Consider the following 26,512-nt stretch of genomic DNA (forward strand, 5'->3'; position numbering starts at 1 on the left):
TCCTTCCATTACGCATGAGTTTTCGAAATTTGGCCTAGTTCTCTTTAATTTGTCTATGGCCCATAGTAAAAGTTATAACTAAATTCTTATAAAATAAATGCAATTCTTCCGATTATTATTGCAGTCCAAACATAATAAATAAGGAAGATTTGGGCTCAATTTATTTTATCATATTATTTCCTAGGCCCAACAATTAAATGGTTAGTCTAAATAAATAACAAAAGAATCCATAATTATAATCATTTCATCTCTCTCTCCTCATTTGACTAGCCCTAGATCTCAATTGAGAGTCTCTTCTCCTTCCTCTCACTACCGCCGCCGTCGTCCTCCCTCCGGCGCCACCGTCCGCCGCCGTCGCCGACAGCCTTCTCCCTCTCTCTCTCCTCCCTTCTCTCCCTCTCGGTCTACTCCACACCGCCGCCGCCGCCGCAGCGAGAACGGCGACGCATCGCCACCACCGTGCGCAGCCACAACCACCGCCGTCATCTCCAGATCTCCCTCTCGTTCAGGTCAGCCGCCACCACGGAGGCTGTTGTCGCCTCGCGCAGCCCCAACCACCGTCGCCTTCCCCTCCGAATGCGTTGCTGCCGCCGCTGTGCATGCACAAGCGGCGGCTCCGGCATCTCCTCCACGCCGTCACTACACCGCCGGGCAGCCTCCCCACACTGTGCTACTACTGACACCCTTCTCCGACAACACCACAACCACCATCTACTTTCCAAATCAGTAAGAACTTCATCCTAGGTGTTCTAGATTTTTACTTTATTAATTTAGGTGTAAAGTTCTTGTTGTTTTATACATGTAGATGAGCAGAAGCTAAAATTTTGGAGGTTGATTTGGGGTATGGAACTGTTTTTGTCGACGGCGGAGTGCCGAAGTTGCTGCCGGAAATCCGGCAAATTCATCTTCTAAGATAAGTCTCACTAAAGTTCTCCTATTTCAATAGTTTGGGAAAAATGTTGGTTTCAGCATGCTACTTATAAGTTTTGATGAAACTTAGAGCAATTGTGGTGTTATTAGGAGTTTTTGGTAAAGTATGTGGTTCGGTGGTGCCTAGCATGTGTGTCCCTATGTTTCATCCCTAGTGTAGATGGACATGTATGCATATGAAAGTGAAAGGGGTTTGAAGTTACCTTGTGTGAAGAAAGAACAGAGATATGGTGGGACCTTGGTCTTTGTGGAGCCTTGATCTTGTGGAACTGCTACATTTTGTTTCTAGTGTGAATGGGTGTATATGCATAAGGAAAAAGAATGAAAGAGGCTTGAGGTTACCTTGTGTGAGAAAGAACAGTGGGATTGTGGGACCTTTGGTCTTGTGAAACTGCACTTCTTTGGATTTTTACTTCAGATGTGTGTGGTGAAAATTTGTTGAAAGTGATGGACTGAAAGTGAGAGGTCAAGGCATGTATATATATGCCTTGATTTGGCAAGTGGTCTGTGGCAAATTAAATGCTCCATGTCTAACTCAATCTATGATGATCTTACAAAAATATATTTTGGATACTCCTTGTAGTAATATTTGAGAGAAGTTTTGTTGGCATTCAATATCATTCTGATATCCCCTGAGCATTTACTGAGGAAATGATTTCCTTCATTTAATGTTTGCAATACTTAATTCTTTTTGTTGGTCTTCCTCTCTAAATCCTACGGCTAATACAGAGGTGAAATACTGTGCATGTTTCTCTTTTCCTCATCACATTTACTGACTTGCTTGGAGTAAATCCTTATCAAGGATTCGGACATGACATGGAATTTAAATATGGTGAATACTAAACTTATTTTAATATATGGACTTGACAATGGTATCAAATGTAGTTCATAATTCTACTTATTATAAAATATGTATTAATGTGTCCCCTTCTTTCATGTAGGCAAACTTATAGCGTGACCATTTGTGGCTCTGGTCAACGAACCAAGCCAACTTGGTTTTGAAGCATGGCGTTCAACGGCTGTCCGAGACTTACCCGTTTTTCTTCCTCCAGCTTGTAATAAATTATATTTAGATAATTCGTAACGTTAGACTTCATCAACTTTCCGCGTGGGTACCGGACATTACAACTTTTATTTGGATTAATATATGTATATGTATTTATTATTCTCACATATGCCTTGGCTCGATCTCCAAATAGCCCAACAGTTGATTATTTATTACGAAGAGGGATATTCGTTTATATCATAGCTATTCTAATGTATAATTAATTATAACGAGGCTAAATTTTAATAATAATAATATCATAAAGCTTTGGGTCGTTACATTCTACCCCCCTTAAAAGAAATTTCATCCCAAAATTTGAAGACTTTCTAAACAAACAATTCGGGGTATTGCTCCTTTATTTTATCTTCTAGTTCCCACGTTGCCTCTTCTTGCCCATGATGTCTCCACAAAACTTTCACTGTAGTTATTGATTTATTTCGTAGTTGTTGCACCTTTCTATCTAGAATTGCTATCGGTTTTTCTTCGTAGCTCAAGTCTGGTGCGAGTGTAATTTCTTCAAGACGGATCACATGTTTCAGGTCGAACACGTACTTTCGAAGTTGAGAGACATGGAACACATTGTGTACGTTTCCAAAGGGTGGCAGTGCTAGCCGATATGCTACTGGACCGACTTCTTCTAGGATTTCATAGGGCCCGATAAATCTTGGTTTCAGTTTCCCCTTGATGCCGGACCTAGTTATTCCTTTAGATGGAGACACTTTCAAGAAGACTTTATCCCTTATGCTAAATTTCAACTCTGTCCGGCGTGCATCGGCATAAGATTTTTGTCGGTCTTGTGCTTCTTTGATTCTTCCTCGGATCTGCCTCACTATTTCAATCATCTCACTTACCGAGTCTGGGCCAAGCACCTTCCTTTCGCCCACTTCGTCCCAGTAAAGTGGAGACCTACACTTCCTTCCGTAGAGTGCCTCGTATGGCGCCATGTCAATGGTGGCTTGATAGCTATTATTGTAAGCAAACTCTATTAGTGGCAAAATGGATTCCCAATTCTCACCTCTATCGAGTACCACTGCTCTTAGTATATCCTCCAAAGTTTGAATTGTCCTCTCGGACTAGAGATGCCCACGGTTCGTGAACCGGCGGTTCCGGTTCGGAACCGCCAGTTCCGGTTTCGCGAAATGTGGAACCGGAACCGAACCGTGAGGCGTTTTGACGGTTCCGGTTCCGGTTCCGAACCGCCGGTTTTCGTACGGTTCCTCACGGTTCCGGTTCGGTTTGGCGGTTCCGGCGGTTTTTTTTTTTTTTTGCTATATAATTTGGAATTTTGGATTTATACAATAAATTGGAACAAAGCAATAGATAATTTAAATTGAAATAAGACGAATAAGGTGAAAATCATATCAATTTTATTGAATTTGGGTTGTAACTTATAACGGACAACAATACATTACAATAATACAATTGTCAATACATTACAATAATACAATTGTCAATACATTACAATAATACAACAACGTGATATAATTTACAAGTGTCGTCGGCATGGGCGAATCTAGTGTATATATACATGGGGCAATTGCCCCACCTGAGTTATCCATTTATACAAAGATATATAGATAATATCACTATAATATGTGTATTTATACTATGTTTGCCCCCTTAGTATTTTAATAGAAAAACCTTTATTGCCCCATTTGAAAAAAAATGAAAAGTCAAACATGTAATTAGGAGTAATATTTAATAAAACCTAGTTATTTTTTGAAAAAGAAAACAAAAAGTCATTGACTGTTTAAGACCCAAAGCTCTGGAACTTGTAGAAGAAAAGCAAAAGAAAAGTTATACGTGCTGTTGAGAAAATATACAATTCTTTGCCCCCTCTTGTACAATTTCCTGGCTCCGCCCCTGGTCGTCGGAACATAAATAAAAAAAACCATGAAATGGGGGGAAAAGAAAAAAATTGAAAAAATCTGAAATTGAATTCAAAATTCGAATTAAAAAAAAATTGAAAAACGGTCAAAAACCGTCGGAACCGCCAGTTTGGTCAACAAACCGTCTGACCACCTGCACTCAACCATCCCATCGAAGCTGCAACGTGTCAGCCTTGTGTTCCGCACCAAAACCGGAAACCGCCGGTTTGGCGGTTAACCGCCGGTTTTGGTCAAAAACCGCCTGAAAAAGCCGACCCATGCCTGCCAAAAGCTGACCGCCTCGAAAGCCTCACCAGAACCGTGAAACCGCCGGTTAACTGGCGGTTCGGAACCGTCCGGAACCGGCGGTTCGGTGACGGTTTCGGTTCATTAAATTTGGAACCGGAACCGGCCCGCGGTTCAAATTATGACGGTTCTGGTTCAAGATTTTTGTCACGGTTCCGGTTCCGGTTTCGCGGTTAACCACCGGAACCGAAAACCTTGGGCCTCTCTATCTCGGACTGCCCGTCGGTTTGTGGGTGGAATGCTGTGCTGAAATTTAACTTTGTTCCCAACTCTCTTTGCAGGCTTTTCCATAGTCTCGATGTAAACTTTGTGTCTCGGTCAGACGTGATCGACACTGGTACTCCATGTAGGCGTACAATTTCTCGTACGTATAGCTGGGCTAGCTTCTCCGATCCATATGTGATAAGGATAGGAATGAAATGTGCGCTCTTTGTAAGGCGATCGATGATTACCCAAATAGCAGTGTTTCCTCGTCGGGACTTTTGCAAACTTGTCACGAACTCCATTGCTATGTGCTCCCATTTCCACTCGGGAATCTCCAAGGGCTGTAATTTACCGTAGGGTCGTTGGTGCAGGGCTTTGACTTGTTGGCACGCCAAACATCTCTCAACAAACAATACTATGTCCCTTTTCATACCATCCTACTAAAATTTCCTTTTCAAGTCTTGGTACATTTTTGTGCTGCCAGGGTGGGCAGTGTACGGGGTGTTGTGTGCTTCGCTCAAAATTTCTTCTCTGAGTTCGTCACTTGCGGGCACGCATAACCTTCCTTCAAAAGTGAGGGCATTATCTGCTTCTTCCTTATAACTGCCCGAGTCGCCTGTTCGTACTTTCTCTAGGGCTTCATCTTGTCTTTGAGCTCCCACTATCCGTTCTCTCAAATCGGGCTTTATCACCAAGGTGGCGATCCTGGCTTCCACCGTCTCTGGTGCTTCCACTATCTCCAAATTCAGTTTGGCAAATTCCCGCCATATTTCCTCTTCCTGGGTAATTGGGCCTGTTAATTGTTGAGATTTGCGACTCAGTGCATCAGCTACCACGTTAGCCTTGCTTGGGTGGTAGTTGATGCCGCAATCATAGTCTTTCACCAATTCGAGTCATCTCCTTTGCCGCATGTTCAGATCCTTTTGTTCGAAGAAGTATTTTAGACTCTTGTGATCAGTAAAAATCTCACACCTAACTCCGTATAGGTGGTGTCTCCAGATTTTCAGTGCATGTACCACTGCTGCCAATTCCAAGTCATGAGTTGGGTAGTTCAGCTCGTGGGGCCTAAGCTGTCGGGATGCATAAGCTATGACCTTCCCATTTTGCATCAATACGCATCCAAGTCCATTTTTCAATGCATCAGTGTAGACCACATAGCTTGTCCCCGGTTCTGGTACAGCCAACACAGGTGCCGTTGTCAGCTTCTTCTTCAGCAACTGGAAACTTTCCTCGCATTCTGGTGTCCACACAAATTTAATACCCTTTTTGAGTTGTTGTGTCATTGGCCTAGCAATTTTAGAAAATCCTTTGATGAATCTTCTATAGTAGCCGGCCAGGCCTAGGAAGCTTCGGATCTCATTCGGGCTTGTTGGCGATTTCCAGTTCTGCACGGCTTCCACTTTTGCTGGGTCCACTCGAATTCCGTCAGCTGTCACAATATGCCCGAGAAAATTCACTGTCAGAACTCGCATTTACTAAACTTGGCATAGAGCCTTTCGGTCCTCAATGTTTCGAGGGCAGTCCTCAAGTGCTCTTCGTGTTCTGCTCTAGTCTTTGAGTAAATAAGGACGTCATCTATGAAGACTAAGATGAATTTGTCGAGGTACGGGTGGAATACACGGTTCATTAAGTCCATGAACACAGCAGGAGCATTTGTAAGGCCAAAAGGCATCACTACAAACTCGTAGTGGCCGTACCGAGTGCGAAAAGCCGTCTTGGGTATATCCGCCGGTCTGATTTTCAACTGGTGATACCCAGATCTCAAATCCACCTTAGAGAATACACTGGCTCCCTTAAGCTGGTCGAACAGGTCATCTACTCTCGGCAAGGGATATTTATTCTTAAGTGTTAGCTTGTTCAGCTCCCGATAGTCAATGCACATTCTTAGGATTCCATCCTTCTTCTTGACGAAAAGCACATGGGATCCCCATGGCGAGACACTGGGTCTGATGAATCCCAGGTCTAAGAGTTCCTGTGGTTGCATTTTGAGTTCTCCCAATTCCTTAGGGGCCATTCGGTATGGTGCTTTCGATATCGGGGCAGCTCCGGGTTCTAGGTCAATGGTGAATTCCAGTTGTCTATCTGGGGGTAGACCTGGCAATACGTCGGGAAACACGTCGGGGAATTCACGCACGACCTCCACATCTTCAATTCTTCTTTCCTCTGCTTCTTCCTTGTTTAGGTAAACAAGGTAGGCACACCCTTTTCTCACTAGTGTAGCTGCCTGTAGAGCGGAGATGATGGACTTACATCTGTCCATGGTGATTCCGTGGAATTGGATTGGTTCTTTGTATGGGGTTTGGAACGAAATTTGTCTCTCCTTACATTTGATAGTGGCTTGGTTTTCGGACAACCAGTCCATTTCTAATATGATATCGACGTTTTTAAAGAAGGAAAGAAGACATTACATTGTGAAGCCAAATCTTTTCCTTCTACTATGGGGCACGAAAATTCCATCTTTACAATTGCTTGGAGGAAACGTTTTACCAAATTTAAATCCTTTTCAAGCCTATATATACCCCATAACCTAATTCATAATACTCACCAATTCATAGCCCCCAAAAGGGAGCCTTCATAGCTCCTCCTCCAACCCGAATCCTTCATCTTTTTGTCAATTAATTCCATAGCATAAATTTGAGAGTTCTTCATTGTGCAAGGAGTTGGAGAAAGAAGCAAGAGATCATCAAAGAGCTACAAGGATTCAACTTTTGGATTTTATTTGCTTTAGCACTTATGTTCATTTTGTCTTCACTTCAATTTATGTTTTTAGCTTATTCAATTATGTTCAACTAAATTCATAGGATTCTTTGGATGTGTTAGTAACTTTTATTGGTTTATACAATTCATTTTTCTATTTAATAACTGTCTTTGTTTTTACTTTGTTTCCTCTCTAAGTTAATCTTGACGCTTCATGATTGAGTGACACAATCGTGTATGATTTAATATAACATGCTACATAATCGTGAGAGGAGTTTGGCGAGTTAGATCCACTTAGTAGACACTATAGTTTGCTTCCCTTAAAACGACACTGTTAATTGAGAGTGAGGACTTTTCAAGGGTCTTAGAAGCTTTTAGGAGTTACGGATTTAGGATTGACAACCCTAGTGTTAGTAATCTACGCTTGTGCCGCATTGGCAAAACTTATGTGACTCGTTCTATCAAAGTATAAACTATGCTAGGGTATTGTAGTTGGAATTTGTATAACCATAACTGTGAACACACATCCATGGAATTCTCTTATCTCTCATACTTTATCTTTGTGATTTAATTGCATTTAGTTGTTTACTTGCTTTTAATTGTTTTTATTTTCAAAACTCCAAAATTCTCTTGTTTCTCTAGATTTGACGCTTAGTACATAATAGCTAGTTGCAATTATATTCCCCGTGTTCTATATCCCGGTACTGACCTTTAGTTATACTAGATCTACTATGTATACTTGCAGGTATTTTTAGTGCTAATAAAAAGTGCATCAATAAGTAGCAAATTGCTTGTTTGTCTTGGTTCGTACTATTAGTCTAAGTGAGATTTTGAGCTTATTGTTCATGTGTGTTTCATTATCATCTATGTCATTGTTTGTAGAAGTTTCTCATAAGTCTTTGTGAGTCCACATAGTGACCTAGGAGAGGACGTTAGGCCATCCTTTGTAGTCTTCTCTTTAACCACTAACCCGTGTTCATAATCCCCTTGTTAGCCTATTTGAGCCTATAAACCTTTTTATTTGTTGAGCTAATCTATGGGTTGAGATTCCTAGAAACTTTAATTTCAAAGAAAAAAACACTTTGAAGGAAGAAAGAAGGGAAGTTGTGATTAGAAGGAAAAAAGGATTAAAAAAAAAACATAACATGCAAAGCATGAGAAAAAAAAAGAAAAAAAAAAGGAGGTTGCTATTGGAAAAAGAAAAGAGAAAGATAGAGAGGAAAAAAAAAACAAGTTTGGGAGATAGGATGTGTTTAGGCAAAAGCCCAGTTCAATCTGAGATTTATATTGTCAAAAGTTGAAGTGGATGGCTAGTCTCTTGATGGAAGCTCATTTGGGGATTTTAGTCATTTTAGTCTATATTTCTAAGGGTAAGCATTCGGGTTATAATTCGATTTTTTTCCAAAACGAACCAAAGCCGAAGAAATGAATTTAGGGCAAAATTAAAACTGTATCGAAACCAAAAAACTGAAAAATAAAAAATCGAACTAAACCAAAAAAGTCGAAACTATGAAAAACCTAAAATCGAAAAAATATATACAAATATTAATAGGTAAGTGATAAAATGGAATACAAACTCCAAACTATGTCGATGACAAAAAACGTCAACAGAATGCATGTTCTCCATCCATCCAAAAAATAAACTAATTTTACCATCTTGGGTCGTTCTAAAATTTAGACAAAATCTAAATATGAAGAGTTTTTAATCAATTATATACCAATTAATATGGATTCCACAATCCACTATCACTATTTTTGGTACATTTTTTCTCTCTGTCTCTTACTTTTTCCAATCTCTATCTTACTTTTAAAATTGCACATTAAAACATGTGACACGTTTTATATATTCTTTTTTAGGTCGAATGGAGTAATATTGCTTGTTATACCTTGTTTCGGTACGTTGTTACTTGGTAGTATTTCGGTATTTTTCTGTACCTTTACCAAGCTCACTCACAGACGCCATGACCGACCCATATAGAGGATAGGAACCCTCATCCTCATTGGCATCTTCCGCCCTATCGACGGTATGTCCACTGAAATTGGTGAATATGATTGAAAATTTGATGCATTTTTGGGAATTCGATTGAAATTTGGTTAATTTATTAGGAAATTTGTTGAATTCAATTTGAAATTTGATTAGGGTGTGATAATTTGAATGGATTTTGAGAATTTATCCCATCAGCTTTATTGATGGATACTCAGCTCCACTTAAATCGTGAAGAATGCATGTGAAAAAAAGCTGTTGGCTAATTGCAGGCAACCTGCTCGACGAAATTCCTACTAAGGTTTAGGGGGAAATCTCTGTTCATAATTAGAAGGTTTAGGGGGAGATCTCTGTTCATAATTAGCAATGTGAAATAGATGTGCTTATCAGCGGTTGCTAAACATTGTATTTCTTCCACTTTTGAAGTGGTGATCGTACAGAAGAAACTGAAGAACTTGATGGTGGCATCACTTTTACTTTCGATCAAACTTTTTCTAATTCGACAAAGAATGAAAATAGTTATGTTACACAAGACGAGCTTTAGCTAACACGTAACCATAGTGATCTTTGCTCGTTTGGATGAGTACCTAAGGAAGAACAATGTGAATGCATTTGTTGTTATGCTTTCTGTGCACACAGACTAGATGCTATATCTGATTTAGATACGTTTTGAAAGTATCTGGTGTTTTCTGCACCAGAAGATGATGCGAAGATTGCAGTCTACTCTGAAATGTTCCTGCAGCTATGTCAACTGTGGCATTCACAATGTGGCGAGTTCAAGTTTCAAGGATGAACAGCCTTTTAATGTGTATATAGGCTCCTTGTGCAATCAAATGCTTTTCAGGGACGCCCTTCAAGCCTTTGATGTTTCACGAAAGAAAGCAGATTGCCTGATTGATCCTAGCACATATATTCATTTGATTTCTGCGTGCTCAGCTTTGAGATCCGTGGAATATGGAAGGAAAATTCACGACCATCTCTTGGGATCTAACTTGCTCCCCTATATGATTCTTGAGAATCACCTAATCAATATGTATGGGAAATGTGGATTAACAGGGGATGCTAAGGAAGTTTTCGACAGTATGTGGGAGAGAAATGTGGTGAGTTGGAATGCATTGATTGCTGGATACTCGCAGCACGGCCAGGACATTGAAGCCATTGAATCGTATATCGAAATGCAGCAGTCTGGTTTTATGCCCGATCACTTCACGTTTGGAGGTGTGATTAAAGCTTGTTCACGTCTGGCAGAGGCTGGTTTGGGGGAGCAATTGCATGCCAAGGTTGTTAAGTCTGAATCTGGCTCCCACCTAATAGCTCAAAATGCTCTCATTGCAATGTACAACAAGTTTGGTCGAATTAACGAGGCATGGCATGTTTTCTCCTTAATCAAATTAAAGGATTTGATTTCCTGGAGTTCAATTATTGCAGGGTTGTCAAAACTGGGTTATGAGATAGAAGCTCTGAGTTGTTTTAAGGAAATGCTGTCACGGGGTACTTACCACCCGAATGAATTTATCTTTGGGAGTGTTTTTAGAGCTTGTGGATCTCTTGGTCAGCCAGAATATGGCAGGCAGATACATGGGGTTAGTGTTAAATATGGTTTTGAAGCCAATGCTTTTGCTGGTTGCTCCCTGACTGATATGTATGCAAGATGTGGCTTCTTGCATTTGGCCAAAACTGCATTTAAACTGATCAAACATCCTGATATAGTGTCATGGAATGCAGTGCTAGCAGGTTTTGCATATGCTGGTGATGCAAATGGAGCAATGCTGTTCTTTTCTTGGATGAGGCATTCGGGGTCAGAACCGAATGATATCACTGTCCGTTCCCTGCTCTGTGGCTTTGCAGGTCCCTCAACACTTTCTCAGGGGAAACAGATACACTGCTATATTATAAAGACTGGACTCGTGCTGGACCTTCCAGTATATAATACATTGCTTTCAATGTATGCTAATTGCTCAGAACATATGGATGCATGTAAAATGTTCAATGATATTCGAGACAGTGCTGCAGATCTTGTCTCTTGGACTACTATAATCACTATGTGCATGCATCAGCACCGGGCTGCAGAAGTTTTCGTGTTATTTAGAACAATGTTGCTACTTCACGGGAGACCTAATGGTGTTATCTTGGCCAATGTTATCGGAGCATGTGGGAAAATCGCCACATTAGAGATGGGGGATCAAGTTAACTGTTGCGCTGTGAAGTATGGGCTCGACTCTGGCATTGTTGTCATGAATGGATTGATTGATATGTATGTCAAGTGCGGATCACTTGAAAGCGCTGGAAAGGTCTTCAACTGCATGCCCAATCCGAATGTTGTCTCATGGAGTAGTTTAATTGTGGGATACGCACAGTTTGGCTTGGGTCAAGAAGCTCTGGATCTCTTCAGAAGAATGAAGAAACAAGGCATAAAACCTAACCAGGTTACATTTGTAGGAGTTTTGATTGCTTGTAGTCATGTTGGACTGGTGGATGAGGGGATACAGCTTTTGAAATCTATGGAACGTGAGCATGGTGTGATCCCTACACAAGAGCACCTCTCGTGCGTTGTTGACCTTCTTGCTCGAGCTGGTCGTATCCATGATGCAGAAGCTTTCATAGATCAACTGGGATTCGAACCTGATGTAGTGACATGGAAAACTGTATTGGCTGCTTGTAAAAATTGTGGCAATGTTGAAGTTGGAAGGCATGTTGCTGAGAAGATCTTGAGAATTGATCCTTCCAACCCTGCTGCTCATGTCTTGCTGTGCAACATACATGCCTCTGCTGGCAACTGGAAAGATGTGGCCTGTTTGAGAGCTTCGATGAGAGAGAAGGGCATCAAGAAACTCCGCGGGCAGAGCTGGATCAAAGTCAAGGATCAGATCCACGTTTTCACAGCAAAAGATGGACTGCATCAGGAAAAGGACATGATATTTTTTACTTTGGATGAGTTATTGTTGCAAATCTCTGAGGTTGGTGATGTTCCCACCTTCAACTAGAGATCAACACTTCCTCAAAGGTACACTGTTTATTTTGATTGTTTGATTGTATAAGGTTACATAACTCTAGAATGAAAGGAAAGAAGGTGAAGAAGTCCCTTTTCTTTCTCCGGTTGCAGGTTTTCTTAGTTAAAGTGGGAAGGAGGGAGAGTCGTAGTGAACTTCAGAAAGGCAGATGCTGCTCTAGCGCAGCTTGAAAATAGGTTAAGGTGGAGAGAAGGAAGAAGACGATGAGGAAAAAGAAGGTGAAGAAGAGGAAGAAGAAATTACAGAAGAGGTATAAATACAATATTTTGAAAACTTTAAATTGTGTGTGGCTTGATGGTGTGATTTTCTTATAGTTCTAAAGTTGAAATGGTGCATGAAAATCGTGCAATATTGTGTTTCTATCTGCATTTAGTACTAGAAGGTTCCAAGTGATAGCTCTTTGATACCTTCATCCCATGCTTAAACAAGCTCGCACGTTGGCTAATCATGGATTATCTTGTTGGTTAATCGTATCTTTCCTTTGATGCAGGATTTGCTAATAGTTCAAATAGTCTCTTCCGTGGATGCCAGGTAAAAAGATCGCAGTGACAGTGATTGAATGCCATGTCTGTTAATATAATTGCTTAACTTTGATACGGAATGCTTGTTTATTAACGTTTTAGTAGTTGTTGGATCTTACTTGACCACCTTAAACATTTTCAGTATAAGTCCATGGAGACCTTCGAATCAAACTGCCTCGGGATTAATGAAGACGACCACCAGACTTTAAAACCTACAGGCACCACGTCAGACTTGGTCTACACCGAATTCTTACAATAATTTTACAACCCCTGTAATGGATCGGACAATTTTCATAAAATTGTTTGTTGGCGTAACGGGCGCTCCTGGCCAAACTCCTGCTGCGTGAACATGGGAAAGCTAGACAGGATGATGCATTCTAGATATCTAGACTACTACTCCTGAAGAACTATCTATCATTCTGTGAGATCAGCAAGTGGCCTATTTCATTCTGAAATAACCTGAAACACCAATCTTAGTTGTATCAAAGTTTCGGGTTTAAATGATAAAAAATTTCAGTTATTTACTATATTTTGTCCAAACAGCTTGATATAATCACCCATTTCTGTCACCATTGCTAAAGTTCAGTTCAACTTTTAACAGAAGCAGATATTTAAGACATTTACTTTCAAGAAAACAGCAAATAGTTGATCATCGTAAGTAGCTTAGGAAATCAAATGCAAGTATGTGCGATCTGCAGAGGAACAAACAGCAGACACTACATAACATCACATGTTCCACAAGTACATTGTCGATTATTAAAAACACAAGATCCTCGACTGAGTTCAAGTTTAAAGAGACCAATTCATATGCTGGAGGGAAGCCTGGTCATGGAAGTGCCCCTCACCGAGGTCCCCAATGAACTCGTTGCTGGCGCCATGAGTGGTCTGTCCGCGACCAAGATCGGGAGCAACATCATGAACCTGGTTGTATGAAAATGGAGCACCACGTTGATTGATGGATGGTTGAACCATGGGCGCCAGTGCACCGTTGTTTCCAGGAAAATTGCTTGCTCCAAGGCTGGTGGAGCTCGTTCTTGAGCCCCAGGGCTGAGTTGACAGAAGAGAGAGAGCACTGGTGGAGTCGGAGACCCCATTGAAACATCCGTGCAAGGGTGATCCGGGACCAGGCAGAGGGTTATGTGAGCTGCTCTGCAGCGGAAGCTGGGACTTTCCTGTTATCGAAGCTTGATTTCTCAGTACTCGTTCTGATGATGTATCCGGTCCATTGAGAGCCGGGTAGGTGCTGAAGTCCATCACAAAGCCTCCAGATTTGCTGCGGTCTTCTCACATGATCTGTTAGTTAATATTCACAGAGAGAGCGAGCGAGAGAAAGGAGTTTTAGTTCAGTGATGCCTAACCGAAAATGGATGGAGAAAGGCTTCCATAGCGAGGAGACAACAAGGATCCTGCTGTTGGCTTCCTCCTACGCTCATTGTGCCCGGCTAGGCGCCTCCGACAGCTCCGCTTTCCTTGGTCGAATTCGGGCAACTGATGAAATCTGGAACAAGGCCAACATATTATGGTAAAATTAAAAGGTAGTATGAATTATTCATAATCATTGCAAATTCACCAAATTCTGTGTCATATTTAATCTTCTATCATTTCATTTGACAGAACCAGATGTGAACTATTAAGACTTAGACAATCAGATTATATCAACAGAGAATCAGCTCTCTTTATAAACTTGATTAGCTAAGCCAAATTATATGAATTAGTTCTCACTCCAGAAAAGAACAAAAGCAGCAATATTTCACACACATAAATTTATATGCCAAGTGTAAAACCTCAAACATCAGTATCAAAGGCAACCACTACAATGAAAAGGAAAGCACCATACAGTATGAAAGCCCAATGAACATCTACAAATAAACAAGAAAGCAAAGGCATGCTATAAAGCAATGAAAAAGAAATCACCCTCAAAAATAAAAACAAATTTCAATCAAGAGAGAGAGAGAGAGATGACCTGCTACACTGCTGACAAAACCTTTGGTGAAGGGAAGCAACAATGACAGTAGGAGATTTGGAATGCATCCCACAAACTTTGTGCCTTGAATAGTAAGGCTTGGCATTAGTCAGATCTACCCTGCAACCCTCCACCTGACACATAGGTGCAGTCCTCCCCTTCTTGCCAAACTTGAAGCTATTGAGAGGGTCTTGGCTAGCTGAAGAAGAAGAAGAAGAAGAAGAGCCCTTTTCCATTCTTGTTCTCTACAGACCATCCATTGAGGCTGTTTTGTGAATCAGATTATTCAACCCCACATCCATTATTTTAAAATGAATGAAATGGGGTCTTTCAATTAAAAGTGGCTTCTTTTTTGGTATTCTCCCAAAAATACTTGAAAAAAAGCTGAAAAATTGAAACAAGTACCAAAACAAAAACAAAAGGCAGGAGTTGAAAGTTCTTTTGTGTGGAGAACCTGACAATGGGCAATCACGGTGGATGTGTTTCGAAGAGACTTCATCCAAAGCAAGAACAGATTTGACTTTTTTCCATCACTTGTAAGTTTGAAATTAAATAGTGATTGCTTTATATACAGTTATTACTCATTTATCAATATCATGTGAATTCAAGTCATTCTGAGCTTGCGATTTTTCTAAAGCTATATTCGCATGGATCATAATCCCCGCTTTATAAAACACTCGATCTCGAGTCTACTTCATCCGCTTCTTCTTCTTCTGGTACAGTGATAAATCAGCCACTTTGATTCGTTGAATGAATGCTGTTGGCACATTATTCCGTTGATGAATTTTGACTATCAGAAATCATTTGATGAGTAAAATTATCGTTTTCTTTTAGATTTATTTAATTCCGTAATTTCCTTTTTTATTTCCATTTAAATAGTGGAAACAATTGTGGTGCGTTTCAGGATCGCCAGTGATCACACGGCCACCGGAAATGGAAGTACATTAGATCAGAGAGAGATAGAACAGAGTAGGAAGATTGAAGAGAAATTGCTACTTTCATTTCTGATATGTAAAACTTGTGTTACACTTACACCTCAAGTAGGTTTCCAAGCATCTATTCATCACCTCCATTTGACCATATCAGATCAAACAAACTATAATATACGCTATAATATCCCAATAGTTTTGAGAAGATAATCTCTTGTGTGTATAGCATACTAGTACATTACAGAATGACCCATGTGGATAACCCAATATGAAATAAAGCTTCTCTTTTGTCCAATAGGCCAGGGGTTCGACTCATCACAAGGTAGATGGGGAACAATTATTGATCCTCATTACAAAAAAAAAAAAAAAAGGGTTGTTTCAGCCTTGGTGATAAAGCTTTACTAATATAGGCAAATAAGATGATCACTCTGGATAAGAACAACTCATATCCCATAACTTGAAGCATCTGTTTCAATCACCAATGGCTGAGAAGAATCAAGTAGAGCTAACACTCAGCGACGGATCTGCTTGGGCCAAGCCACCACAACCGTCCTCCGCTCGGGTCGAGCTCTGCACTGCACTCGTTTGAAATCTGAATCGTGAATTTGAATCTGCAAATTGAATATTGAATTAAGGGAGAAAGGAGGCTATTTGTGCTTATAATTTGAGTCATTAAAAAGTGCAAAAGTCTTTCTAGTGACATTATATCAATGTTTGGGGATGTCTAATAATATTTTCAAAGAATAAGAACCGCGAATGATAATAGTGCAATGTACAAGGATTAAATATGTAGTTCTCTCTTTTCTTAACTGTCTCATTCTTTCAACAAAGCTAATTATTCCAATTCAAGCAATTCATAATAAAGTTCTTGAAATCCGACAAAACTTTATAATGTTAATGTTTATTTACACCCATTTCATAATGATGCTAAATTATTCCAAACAAAAATAAAACAAATGAAATCTTAGTAATAACAAAAGCCCTTTTATTAATGATGGTATTAATTCATGTACAACAACAGAAACACCAAAGTTATTGTTCTCTTGCAAAATAGTACAAGGCAACCTATTGGAGCTAATGAATCAACAAAAAGGCACAAAGTAGTACATATAGAACACCAGACTTGGAACACATAATATTTATAGCTTTAATGTGATCTATTTTACCAACTAAATCATTCCAATAAAACAACTCCACATATTGTACATGCCTAAGGGGGCAAGACTCAAGAGAAGAACAGATGAGTTTTATATATGAAGCAAACCAGAAAACTTTAACAAATTTCAGCAAAATTAGAAATTTGACTCAATCTTTAAGTTTTAGCAATCTCCATTTCAATAGATCATCATTCTTTCCCAGTTCAACAATCTGAGCTATCTGCGTATCTAGTTTACGGCTCAGAATCACTACAAGCATAAGAAGCATATATTGTGAAATACACAGCCCAGCCGAGGGTTTTGCGAGGACACATTTCCTCGAATTTTCCCTCATTTCTACCAGCATGGACTTATGACTCGTGATGAAATTCGAGTTTTTATAGGCTTTTCAAACAGATTTAACCAAAAGCATTACTGTGAAAGCAATTCCCAAATCCCAACAAGCATAAAGGAGACATGAAATAGAGATAAAACATCCTAATAAAGCAGTGCTAGAATGACAGATTGAATAACAAAGACATTTCGAGTAAAATCTCATTCACCGATAATTAAGGGGAAATGGCATAAGGCAGAAACCAAAGAGTGAGGACATCTCCATTTAGCTATAGTTTGCAGTGATATTGTAATGTTAGTGTTACCCAAGTTTAATTAGCATGTACCTGCACTTATGTATCGCCTGACGTATTCAGATTCTGCAGGTAGTGAACCATACTTTTCCACGCCTGCCTGCCATAAGAATTCCGGTCCAAGAGCTCGTTGAAACTAAATTATTTAAAGATATGTTTTTTATTCAGACTTATCCAAAATTCAAGCCCTCTAGCGTGAGGAGCTACATAAGCTCTGAAAAATTCTTCATCTGTGGTAGCCAAGAGCGTGCTCAGGGACAAACCGGGACGCACTGCTCCTTGACCTTTAAGCCATCTGTACATTAAAAGCCTAAGCTTCACCCTCTTAATTGTGTAGGATATAATTTTGGGATGAGTGAGTAAATCAGACACTCCATAGCCCAACTCCTCAAAGAAAAGCCGAATCTTTGTCTCAATAACATCACGAGTCTGGTTGAGAATTTGAGGAGATATTCTGACCATCCTAATAGTCTCCTCGCGGCTCAGGCCATTCTTCACCAAACAGTCGAACCTCTCTTGAAGTTCCACTCCTCTGCCCCGAAGCATTTTAAGACTCTTTTCCATGTCCTCTGAATTCTCGCTGAAGCCTAGGCTTATCAGAAACTCAGTTTTCAAAGCCATACTTTTATCAGCCCTCTTTTGAGTCTCCAGTCGTTCGACTCTCCTACCAAGGACCCATGCCTCCAAAGTGAACGGATCATCGTTGACCATTTGACAGAGCCTGTTCTTGCCACAAGACAATAGGCTTAATATGCTATTCACTTTTTTTAGTTCAATGGAACCCAAAAGTGCAGGGTACGAGCAGACTATTTTACCGATATCTCGGGCAGCCATGTCTATTTCAGAGAGGAACATGTAGGAAGTATGTAAATTCTTAGTAAACTTCAAAACTGGTATTTGAGGAAACTGATGAAAAAGAGTGTGTAGATCACTCTTTGTTGCTCCGAATTTTAACAATAACCCAATTAGGCCAAAGGTAACGCGGCCAGAGCACTTGAGCAGAAGATCAGGATGCTGCTTAATCAGTTCCCCGACTTGCTTCTCGCTCCAGCCCAACTTGCACAAGAAGCACATGAGCTGAAGCATGCATTTCCAACAGTAAGAATCCTCCTCGCATATATTCTTCGAAAGCCATTCGCATCCAATCTCCACCATCTTTAACATCTCCAGAAACTCAACAAATTCATCAACATCCCCCCTCAAAAGATGAGGACTTGCAGCAACAATCTTAGCAACGAGAGACCGTCTCAACCCCAAATTCTCTAAAGATCGAAGCTTTATCTGCAGAGAGCCTAAGTCATACCGGAATACCTCATTGGCCTCTTTGAAAATCTTCCCAATCCTATTCCTTTCAATGCCATAGTTATACAGAACATAATAATTGTCCAACAACAACTCATCATCACACAAAAACATCAAGTTTCTAGGAAGATACTCCACATATTCGGAATAATCTAATCCTATGCTCTCGAAGAAGGGCTCGAACTCATTAACCGGATGGTACCTCAAAAAACGCATCACGGAATGCTTAATCTTGCTATCATCATCTATATCCACTATCTTCATCAACCTATTGAAAAACTCAGGAGTGTTCTTGCCCATATTTTCAGCATCCATGATCCTCAAACTCCTAGTTAAATGGAAGTACTCTACCAAAGCAGATTGTGCTTGTGCTTTCACTATACGCCCCATTTTCCCATTCCCACCAAAACCCACACCTTTTTTCAAATCAATTGAGCTCTCTGTTATATACAACCTAACCTTTTGTACAAGATGATGCGAGCCATAACCATAAAGATTGGATTTTGATGATTTAAAATTGCTATTTGCGCTTAGTAAAGAAATCCATCGCAACAAATGGGATGCTCTAATAATCTGTAATCTGCTCATGAACTTATTATTTTTTTCGCAAAATTTTGTAAAAAATCAAAGAATTGAGGGAAAGAAAAAGAGTGTTCCTTTTTTCAGCGTTGAGTTCGGAGCTGAGTTTATCACCTTGATGGGGTTTTCTTGAAGAAGTTTGGACATGGCCTTCGAGCTTCCACAGTGTCTACGGGTTGAAGAGATGTTATTTTTATTTTTTAGGAGCAGTAGATATTGCTTAATTTTTATAAGTTTAGAATTGTATAAAAGCAAATTAAAGATTTGCGGGATAATTACTTTTGTTTAAATTTATTACAAAAAGTATTAAATTTACCTATTTCATACAAAAAGTTTTACTTAATGGTCCAAAATAATACATTCCGGTAAGTCCTTACTAACACCGTTACTTTCAATTACATGATACATACAAAAAGTTTCATTAATGTTTCAAATTTGTACAAAAAATTTTAAATTAAAACTTTTCATTAATTATTTCAAACACAATTATTTTTATTACTCACAAAAATGAAAAACACATAGAAAAAAAAAATTGTCACTCTTCACCATCAAATTAGCTAATTGCATTTTATTGTTGAAGCTTTCTCATGTACAATGGAGAATACAACTAAAGAGATAATAATTTTTTTTTGTAAAAATTAAATATTAACTGTTTGAAGTTCAAATTAGCCATTTTATAAAGATGAAATATGGACATATTTTATATTGTATTCTATAAGAATACAACAAAAAATAGAGTATATTGAGAGACAATTTTTTTTTAAACCACAATAAACTGCTAGAAGAATTGATATTGACGGTTATTTTTTAGAGTGATTAATTATATTAAATCTCTAATTATTCTTTTATTATGATGATAAGTTGGATAAATTATAAATTAATTAACGGTTTTTAAAATATTTAACTGAATATATTAATTTAAAACACTATTATAACTTTTTGTATGAAATATATAAACTTAATATTTTTTTTACTAAATTAAAATAAAAGTAAAACATTATGTATGAAACATATAATTAACCAAGATTTGCATATCACACATCAGTAACACAAGTCATATACAACATCATCTTATTATCCTGTAATAACATAGTAGTAATACAATAATATGGATCACTCAGCGATAAAAGTTTGTAACACATGATCCTAAAACACTTGTCTGGTACTCTTTTGTCCCATAAAAGATGTCACATTTTCCTTTTTACTTTGTCCCATAAAAGATGTCATATTTCTCTTTTTAGAAAAAGTTATCTCTCACATGAATATAAAAATTATATTTTCTCTCTTCATTTAACACACAAAATAAAACCTCATAAAATTTCGTGTCGTCCCACAAGTGAGACATCTTTTGTGGGACGGAGGGAGTACATAAGTACATTAATATGGGCCACTAAAAAAAATGATATTTAAAAAATAGGTTATATCAATATGTTTTGATTGTTTGGTGTATATATTCATGAAATTATAGAAAATTCACATTAAATATCAGATTATAAAATATTTCTATTGTTTTGAAATTTTTGATAAAAATATTATTTTTTTTATTTTATTTTAAGGGCATACGTCACAGGAGTTCACAATTTGGTCTTGATTTTGCTAGGGATTAGTTGTCTTGTACCATAACTATATCTATCTAATTATATTTATGGTGAAACCACACCCTTAAAGCATAACCAAAATATAATCTCATATATTAGATTACAATACGAAAATTTATATTCATCATAATATTTTCATTTAATGCTACAATACTATTATTTTTGAATAATCACCATGCTCGATTTTAACTAGATAGGTGCTATAAATATTTACTCCATTTTCCATAAACTTTATTCTAATGGAGCAAGATTTCTTACTAAGTCTACCATTAGAAATCACCACAGACATCATCTCACGCCTTCCTCTTCCAAGCGTGGCAATTAGCAAGTGCGTTTGCAAACCATGGCTAAACCTGCTCGAGTCTAAGGATTTCAAAATCAAAACTCCACCGGCCCTGGTTTGCATGATGCAGAGTGGTTGGTCATCACCTTGCACGATGTACAAAATTGAAGACAAAGACGAAGCCGATCTAGAGAGACATGACCTTCACTATAATATTCTCACAAATCTCAAAATATTTATTGGATCATGTATAGTAGATGTCACTGCCAGTGGATCACTTCTTCTATTTGTTTTTTATAAGGATCCTATAGGTTGTCTTAATATATGCAATCCGGTCACTCGTTAATTTATTGAGCTTCAGTTACCTAACGTTGACATCTCTCATTCGAGTTTTGAAATTGGTTTGAGCAAAATAAGCGGACAATATAAAATGGTATGTACCAATCCAAACATAGGATCCCATCATGTATACACCCTCGGAACAGGAACGTGGAGGCGCCTTGAAGATGGCGCTCCTTCTGGATTCAAATTCCCATCTATTACTACACAATCTGCATTAAATGGCAACCCCCATTGGATCTTATGTGATCAGAATAAAAAAAATGTGGATATGCGGTTTTGATGTTAAAACAGAGTGTTTTAGCATTTTCTCTACTCCTCCTCCTCCTGTAGACGGGCGTGGCCGTCTAATCGGGAAGTTGTCTGCTTTGAAGGACTGCCTCTGTTATTCATACACATGGGACGATGAAATTGTCATCTGGATGATGAAGAAATACCGAGTTGAGGAATCTTGGACCATAGAGTACAAGTTGAGTACTATTCATTTCGATTTTGATAGGATTGAAATTCGTTATGTTTCTCCTATCAAAATATTCAAAGATGGTGACATTTTGATGTTGTTGACCAGTAAGGAACTCGTCTACTACTCTAACAAAACAAGAACTATTAAAAAAGTTGATATGTTTAAGAAAGCATTTATGAAGCGTACCTTTGCGGTGATTTTCATTCCTAGCCTTTTATCACTCGAGAGTTTCGGATTCAAAACTGTATATGTTGAAAAGTAAAATGCGAAAAATAAAAGTGATGAACTCTTGAAGACTACATTATGATTGATTTTTAATTGTTTTTGTTGATACATAGTACATCTCTAGTTATAGGACTAGAGAAGTAATGCACCTAGGAACAATCAATTGGAACTATAACACTATTAATTTTATGTTCCTTGAAACTCTAAAGTGACTCTTTCCAATATTCTTGAGACTCTAAAATTATCTATTTCCAACAGTATATTCGTTCTAGTTTATAATGTTAGCCAGCATTCGTGTGCTCCTGTTTATATGAGTTGTGTTCGTATCTACGGTTTCTTTGTTGTGTAGTGTTCGAGTTTGGTCTTATCGTGTAGCCCGGACATTAGTAGCATACATTTTGTGGGATGTCGTATTATTATCATGTTCGTGTTTGTAAGATACGTACTCCATCCGTTCCATAGTAATGGAGGCGTTTCTTTTCTGCACGAAGATTAAGAAAAATTGTGTTAGGTGAGTTAAGTAAAGAGATAGTAAAGTGGAAAATGAAAAAGGTAGAAATATGAAGAGAGAGTAAAGTAGGTGTGGAAAAATGTGTTGACTTTTACTAAAAAGGAAAATGACTCTATTACTATGGAATGTACCAAAACGACAAAATGACTCTATTACTATGGAATGGAGGGAGTATTAATTTTGGTTTATACGAAGTGAACCTGATATAGTTATGTGTTAATTGATATTGATGGTAGAATATGATATGGACATGTGATTGATGTAATGAATATGTTTTATACTCCCTGTGTCCCATAGAATTGAGTAAAAATAAATAAAAACAATAAACTCTGTTCAAGTTTAATAATGTAGTTTAATTTGGACATTCTTGCAAAAGATTCATATCAAATGTTGAAATTCAAAAACTCTGGTATGTCAAATAATGTAGGCTGCAGCAGCTGTGTAGTATATATCATGCATGAATTGAGTCACTCAGACTCAATTGCTTGGCTACTATGTTTTCTTTCCATTACACTTATGCTCGTTTTTTCGCCTCGTTCCCGGCCAGCTAGCTTATCTTGGATGGGAAGACCATATCGTCATCAGAACCATCCAAGATAAGGATCTCTGGATCTGAATCTACCGCGCTATTCTGATTCATCACACATTTTGTTTCTGTGAGATTTTGCGTCGTCTTTTGTTGCTGATCGAACATCATCTTCAGCTGTTTGTTCTGTTCCTCAATCCTCAGCTGCAAGTTCCTCTGTATCTGCATCATTAAAAGTTAAAATCTCCTTTTCACCACATTTTCGAGATATGGTTTTGCTACCTACCTCTAGCTGCTCGTGGAGACGCCTCTGAACGTCCAGCTGCATCTGCAGTGCCTCCTTGAGCTGCAGCCCACTGCAAAAGAAATGGTTTCGATCAAGTTGTGTCGAGTATGTTGTTATGCACTAATAACGAGGAGCACTACGTTTGGATATCTATTTCTGCTGCGTTATTGCTATTAGCCTTCTTCTCTGCTTTCCCATTTGCTGCACAAAAATGAATGTAAATCAGCTTCATATATATGTGTTTCCATCAAGATTCGTGTGCGATGAGTAATTGAGTATTGATGAGTTTACCTTCCACAGACTCCGGTGAGTATTTGGCGTTTCGATATTTCTACAAATAGATAAACCAGAAGCCATTTTAGGTGTGAAAAAAGATTGCAAGATTCAAATTCAATGTCATTCTACACACCTGCAAATGACTCTTCACATGAAAAATGGTGAGCCCTTCAGTGTCCATCAACTTCAGTACTTGTTTCGGTGTTGCTTCTGAAAACATGAATGTTGGTTAAATGCACGAGCCTCGACTTGAATCACAGAACAAGAAGGCATTCGATCACTTACTGTCGGGGCCACCAAGGCGATTCACACACTCCACAAACCGGTCATGCAGATCTTGCGTCCACCTTATTCGCGTCTTGTTTGATGAAGGCGACAACGAGCTGCTGTTTATCGGCGTGGGAGGCATCCCGAGCTGCTTTAATTGCGCCGGATGAGTTGAATATAGATTATTATGTGATACCTAAATTTGGACACATGTCAATAAGGAGTATCATTTGCTCAAGGGGAAAAAGTGATGGATTGATTGATTTCTTACTTGTAGATCATGATTTGAGTCGAATGGAGCGGGAGGGCTTCGCCTGTTTGAATCATCGAGATCACCAAGTAGCTTGTTTTTGAGGTGAAGTATCTGTTCCCTCTCAGATATAGCGTTGAGCAGGTGATTTCTATAAAATCCATCACTTCTGATCATATGGTAGTCTGCGTCGTTTCTAGCCGGTGATTCTTGAAAAAGGCCGTTTGCGGGGTTCTTAGATTGCTGGGAGCAGCTCTCTGGGAGATCATACTGAGATAAGCCCATAGCAATCTCAGTTGCACAGAAAGCAGCAGCCGGTGATCCGATCCGGCCTATGATCGTGCCAGATGAGTTTTCGTGCCATGGGTTGTGGTGTGTGGGTTGGTTTGGGAGCCCCATTTGAGAGTGGAGATTATTTTGAGGGCAACAGTCAGGAAATTGTGAGACAAACTCACTAGGATAGCCATAGTTGTGATGTATTTTCTTCATTGTTTCAGACAGCAAAAAAACAGATTCCTATTGTGTAGACTCAAACCAACATGTGGCATTAAACAGTGTGAAATTTCAAGAATCTGAGAAGAGAGAAAACTCTTCTTCTTATATGAAGCAAATATCTTGAAATTTAAAGGGGTGTTAGTTATTCCTTAACTGGATAGGCATGAACAATGATCTCTCCTCTCCTTGAAGAAAACAATGCCAAAGTAGATTTTTTTTATAACACAAAAATAATACTACTAGAAAAGAATGGTGTACAGGAACTTTGTCCAATCCATCACCCTATTTAAAAAAGAAAAAAGATAACTTTGTTTTAATATACTTTATGTATCTCTCACACACACACAACACAAGCACATATGGATATATGATTCTCAAATAATTTTTTGGCATCTGTAACTAATTATCTCACATGGAATACTCTAGGGACCAGGGCATATATTCAATATCTAGAGCACATGATTATTCTTAGCTCTGCAAAAATTAACTAAATCCTTGTTCATATTGCTAGTGAGCCTTGCCTAACAACAACTTGAATCAATGAAAATTCTGACCTAAATTTAATAAGGGGGGAAAAGCATTATTTGTGGGAATAATATATCAGGTGCAAATCTGCATTCAAGATTCTGGTTAGTAAAGCGCAAAAGGAAAAGGGTTGGGAGAAATTCCTTTTTTCATACACAATTTTTATTTAATGCATGCATCTGCTCAATTCTTTGTTTAAAAAATATTTTAAATCTTGTCCAATATCGGCTTAGTGATGATCTTGTTTTATTTATATAAGTACAGTCGTACAGATAATCATCCTTTATGAAGTTTTTTAAGTTGGTAAGTGATCGACTTATTTCTAATAAATGTTTCTTGTCTTGTCTACCATGTCGATGATCCTGTCTCATGGGTGAATGGGGGTTGTGATCTATGCAAACTAGATCTTAATACAAAAACGTTGAACAAAATCATACGGAGGACATTTTTAGGTCATCGTTAGTTCATTTTTGGTCATTTAATAAAGGATGGCCTAAAATTATCTGAAAATGATATCAAACCATACGGAGGGCATTTTTAGGTCATCGTTAGTTCATTTTTGGTCATTTAGAAAGGATGACCTAAAATTATCTGAAAATGATATCAAACCCTGATTTTATAAAATGACCTGAACTGATTAATAATTACTTTCCGTATTTTTGGTTAATTATTGACGATCAGATCACCTAATCTTATTATCATGATTTGGGTCGCAATTCTGTATTAAAATGCATTTTTTGTTTTGATCAATTTCGAGTGAACGGTCCATTTCTAATATTTCTAATAAACTTATTTAATTACAATAGATCTATTGCACGTTTCTACTAGTACGAGATCCTTTGAAATTATTAGGAGACAACAAATGAATCCAAAACATATATTCATTACATAATATCCGATGATGCTGACTTAAATTACAAGAAAACGCCGTTTAATTCCGAATCCAACAACATAAGTTACAGCCCATATTTTGTGACAGCTGAGAATTATACATAACAACAACTGGTTGGTTTGTAATTTTGTATAGTAAATACCGCAACTAATTTAATATGTAGTGCACATTTTATTTTCTTTCAACAAAAAGAATTCTTGAAAAGTTTTTAATTGTTCTTGCATAAACCAAAGCTACAGCTATGGATGCTTTTTAATAAATCTAAGAATCTGACGGCGACTACGGAATCATGTATATGAGCTTCTCAAAAAACTTTACTTTTTTTTTTAATCTCAAAGAGTTTGGCAACAAGCCACGTTTAGACCTCGTATTGAAACACTACATGTAACATACAAGTCGACACTGTCACGACTCACGGCTAGGGACAGATGTAGAAATTTGTTTTGGTAGAGAC

The 26,512-nt window shown here is 38.3% G+C and overlaps 4 protein-coding genes and 2 long non-coding RNA genes across 10 annotated transcripts; 3 read left to right on the plus strand and 3 right to left on the minus strand.

Moving 5' to 3' along the window:
- The first annotated feature begins 272 nt into the window (after nucleotides 1-272).
- LOC125191089 (uncharacterized) lies at nucleotides 273-2,095 on the plus strand. The gene is made up of 2 exons (XR_016130141.1): nucleotides 273-726; nucleotides 806-2,095. It is a non-coding gene; the product is annotated as an uncharacterized LOC125191089 (long non-coding RNA).
- Nucleotides 2,096-8,905: 6,810 nt separating this feature from the next.
- Nucleotides 8,906-13,093, plus strand: LOC125186183 (Tetratricopeptide repeat (TPR)-like superfamily protein). 4 transcript variants are annotated; one of them, XM_089058023.1, is made up of 5 exons: nucleotides 8,906-9,074; nucleotides 9,191-12,038; nucleotides 12,138-12,295; nucleotides 12,536-12,576; nucleotides 12,709-13,093. In XM_089058023.1, the coding sequence occupies exon 2, from the start codon at nucleotides 9,736-9,738 to the stop codon at nucleotides 12,016-12,018; it is 2,283 nt and encodes a 760-aa protein (XP_088914149.1). In that variant the 5' UTR covers nucleotides 8,906-9,074; nucleotides 9,191-9,735; the 3' UTR covers nucleotides 12,019-12,038; nucleotides 12,138-12,295; nucleotides 12,536-12,576; nucleotides 12,709-13,093. The 4 variants fall into 4 exon arrangements, with proteins under 4 accessions (XP_088914149.1, XP_047938486.1, XP_047938487.1 ...); XM_048082529.2 differs by having other exon boundaries at nucleotides 9,307-12,038; XM_048082530.2 differs by having other exon boundaries at nucleotides 8,907-9,074; nucleotides 9,733-12,038.
- A 115-nt stretch (nucleotides 13,094-13,208) lies between these two features.
- Nucleotides 13,209-14,765, minus strand: LOC125189037 (squamosa promoter-binding-like protein 17). Its single transcript, XM_048086204.2, has 3 exons — nucleotides 14,530-14,765; nucleotides 13,925-14,064; nucleotides 13,209-13,846 (listed from the first exon to the last, which is right to left on the minus strand). The coding sequence occupies exons 1-3, from the start codon at nucleotides 14,763-14,765 to the stop codon at nucleotides 13,356-13,358; spliced, it is 867 nt and encodes a 288-aa protein (XP_047942161.2). The 3' UTR covers nucleotides 13,209-13,355.
- Nucleotides 14,766-14,927: 162 nt separating this feature from the next.
- LOC125189038 (uncharacterized) lies at nucleotides 14,928-15,609 on the plus strand. Its single transcript, XR_016130251.1, has 2 exons — nucleotides 14,928-15,065; nucleotides 15,252-15,609. It is a non-coding gene; the product is annotated as an uncharacterized LOC125189038 (long non-coding RNA).
- On the minus strand, nucleotides 15,508-19,317 carry LOC125189036 (transcription termination factor MTEF18, mitochondrial-like). The gene is made up of 2 exons (XM_048086203.2): nucleotides 17,275-19,317; nucleotides 15,508-16,069 (listed from the first exon to the last, which is right to left on the minus strand). Exon 1 carries the CDS (start codon nucleotides 19,129-19,131, stop codon nucleotides 17,383-17,385), a length of 1,749 nt encoding a protein of 582 aa, XP_047942160.2. The 5' UTR covers nucleotides 19,132-19,317; the 3' UTR covers nucleotides 15,508-16,069; nucleotides 17,275-17,382.
- A 3,538-nt stretch (nucleotides 19,318-22,855) lies between these two features.
- On the minus strand, nucleotides 22,856-24,936 carry LOC125187325 (myb family transcription factor RLI1-like). Of its 2 annotated transcripts, none has more exons than XM_048083890.2 (7): nucleotides 24,168-24,936; nucleotides 23,915-24,092; nucleotides 23,763-23,839; nucleotides 23,645-23,684; nucleotides 23,494-23,554; nucleotides 23,354-23,423; nucleotides 22,856-23,283 (listed from the first exon to the last, which is right to left on the minus strand). In XM_048083890.2, exons 1-7 carry the CDS (start codon nucleotides 24,633-24,635, stop codon nucleotides 23,089-23,091), a joined length of 1,089 nt encoding a protein of 362 aa, XP_047939847.2. In that variant the 5' UTR covers nucleotides 24,636-24,936; the 3' UTR covers nucleotides 22,856-23,088. The 2 variants fall into 2 exon arrangements, with proteins under 2 accessions (XP_047939847.2, XP_047939846.2); XM_048083889.2 differs by having other exon boundaries at nucleotides 22,856-23,289; nucleotides 24,168-24,928.
- Nucleotides 24,937-26,512: the final 1,576 nt, after the last annotated feature.

This window comes from Salvia hispanica, chromosome 5 (assembly GCF_029641045.1).
Source record: "Salvia hispanica isolate PSC_SH4W2 chromosome 5, Shi_PSC_v1, whole genome shotgun sequence".
Taxonomy (NCBI): domain Eukaryota; kingdom Viridiplantae; phylum Streptophyta; class Magnoliopsida; order Lamiales; family Lamiaceae; genus Salvia; species Salvia hispanica.

Excerpts from the sequence above, each read along its gene's own strand:
- LOC125186183 (XM_089058023.1), top strand. The coding sequence starts at position 9,736 with ATGATGCGAAGATTGCAGTCTACTCTGAAATGTTCCTGCAGCTATGTC.
- LOC125189037 (XM_048086204.2), bottom strand. The coding sequence starts at position 14,765 with ATGGAAAAGGGCTCTTCTTCTTCTTCTTCTTCTTCAGCTAGCCAAGAC. Across the intron at positions 14,065-14,529 it reads TTTTGTCAGCAGTGTAGCAG|ATTTCATCAGTTGCCCGAAT; the intron begins GTCATCTCTCTC and ends GCCTTGTTCCAG. Across the intron at positions 13,847-13,924 it reads CCTTTCTCCATCCATTTTCG|ACCGCAGCAAATCTGGAGGC; the intron begins GTTAGGCATCAC and ends TCATGTGAGAAG.
- LOC125189036 (XM_048086203.2), bottom strand. The coding sequence starts at position 19,131 with ATGAGCAGATTACAGATTATTAGAGCATCCCATTTGTTGCGATGGATT.
- LOC125187325 (XM_048083889.2), bottom strand. The coding sequence starts at position 24,635 with ATGAAGAAAATACATCACAACTATGGCTATCCTAGTGAGTTTGTCTCA. Across the intron at positions 23,685-23,762 it reads ATGTGAAGAGTCATTTGCAG|AAATATCGAAACGCCAAATA; the intron begins GTGTGTAGAATG and ends ATCTATTTGTAG. Across the intron at positions 23,290-23,353 it reads GTCTCCACGAGCAGCTAGAG|ATACAGAGGAACTTGCAGCT; the intron begins GTAGGTAGCAAA and ends TTAATGATGCAG.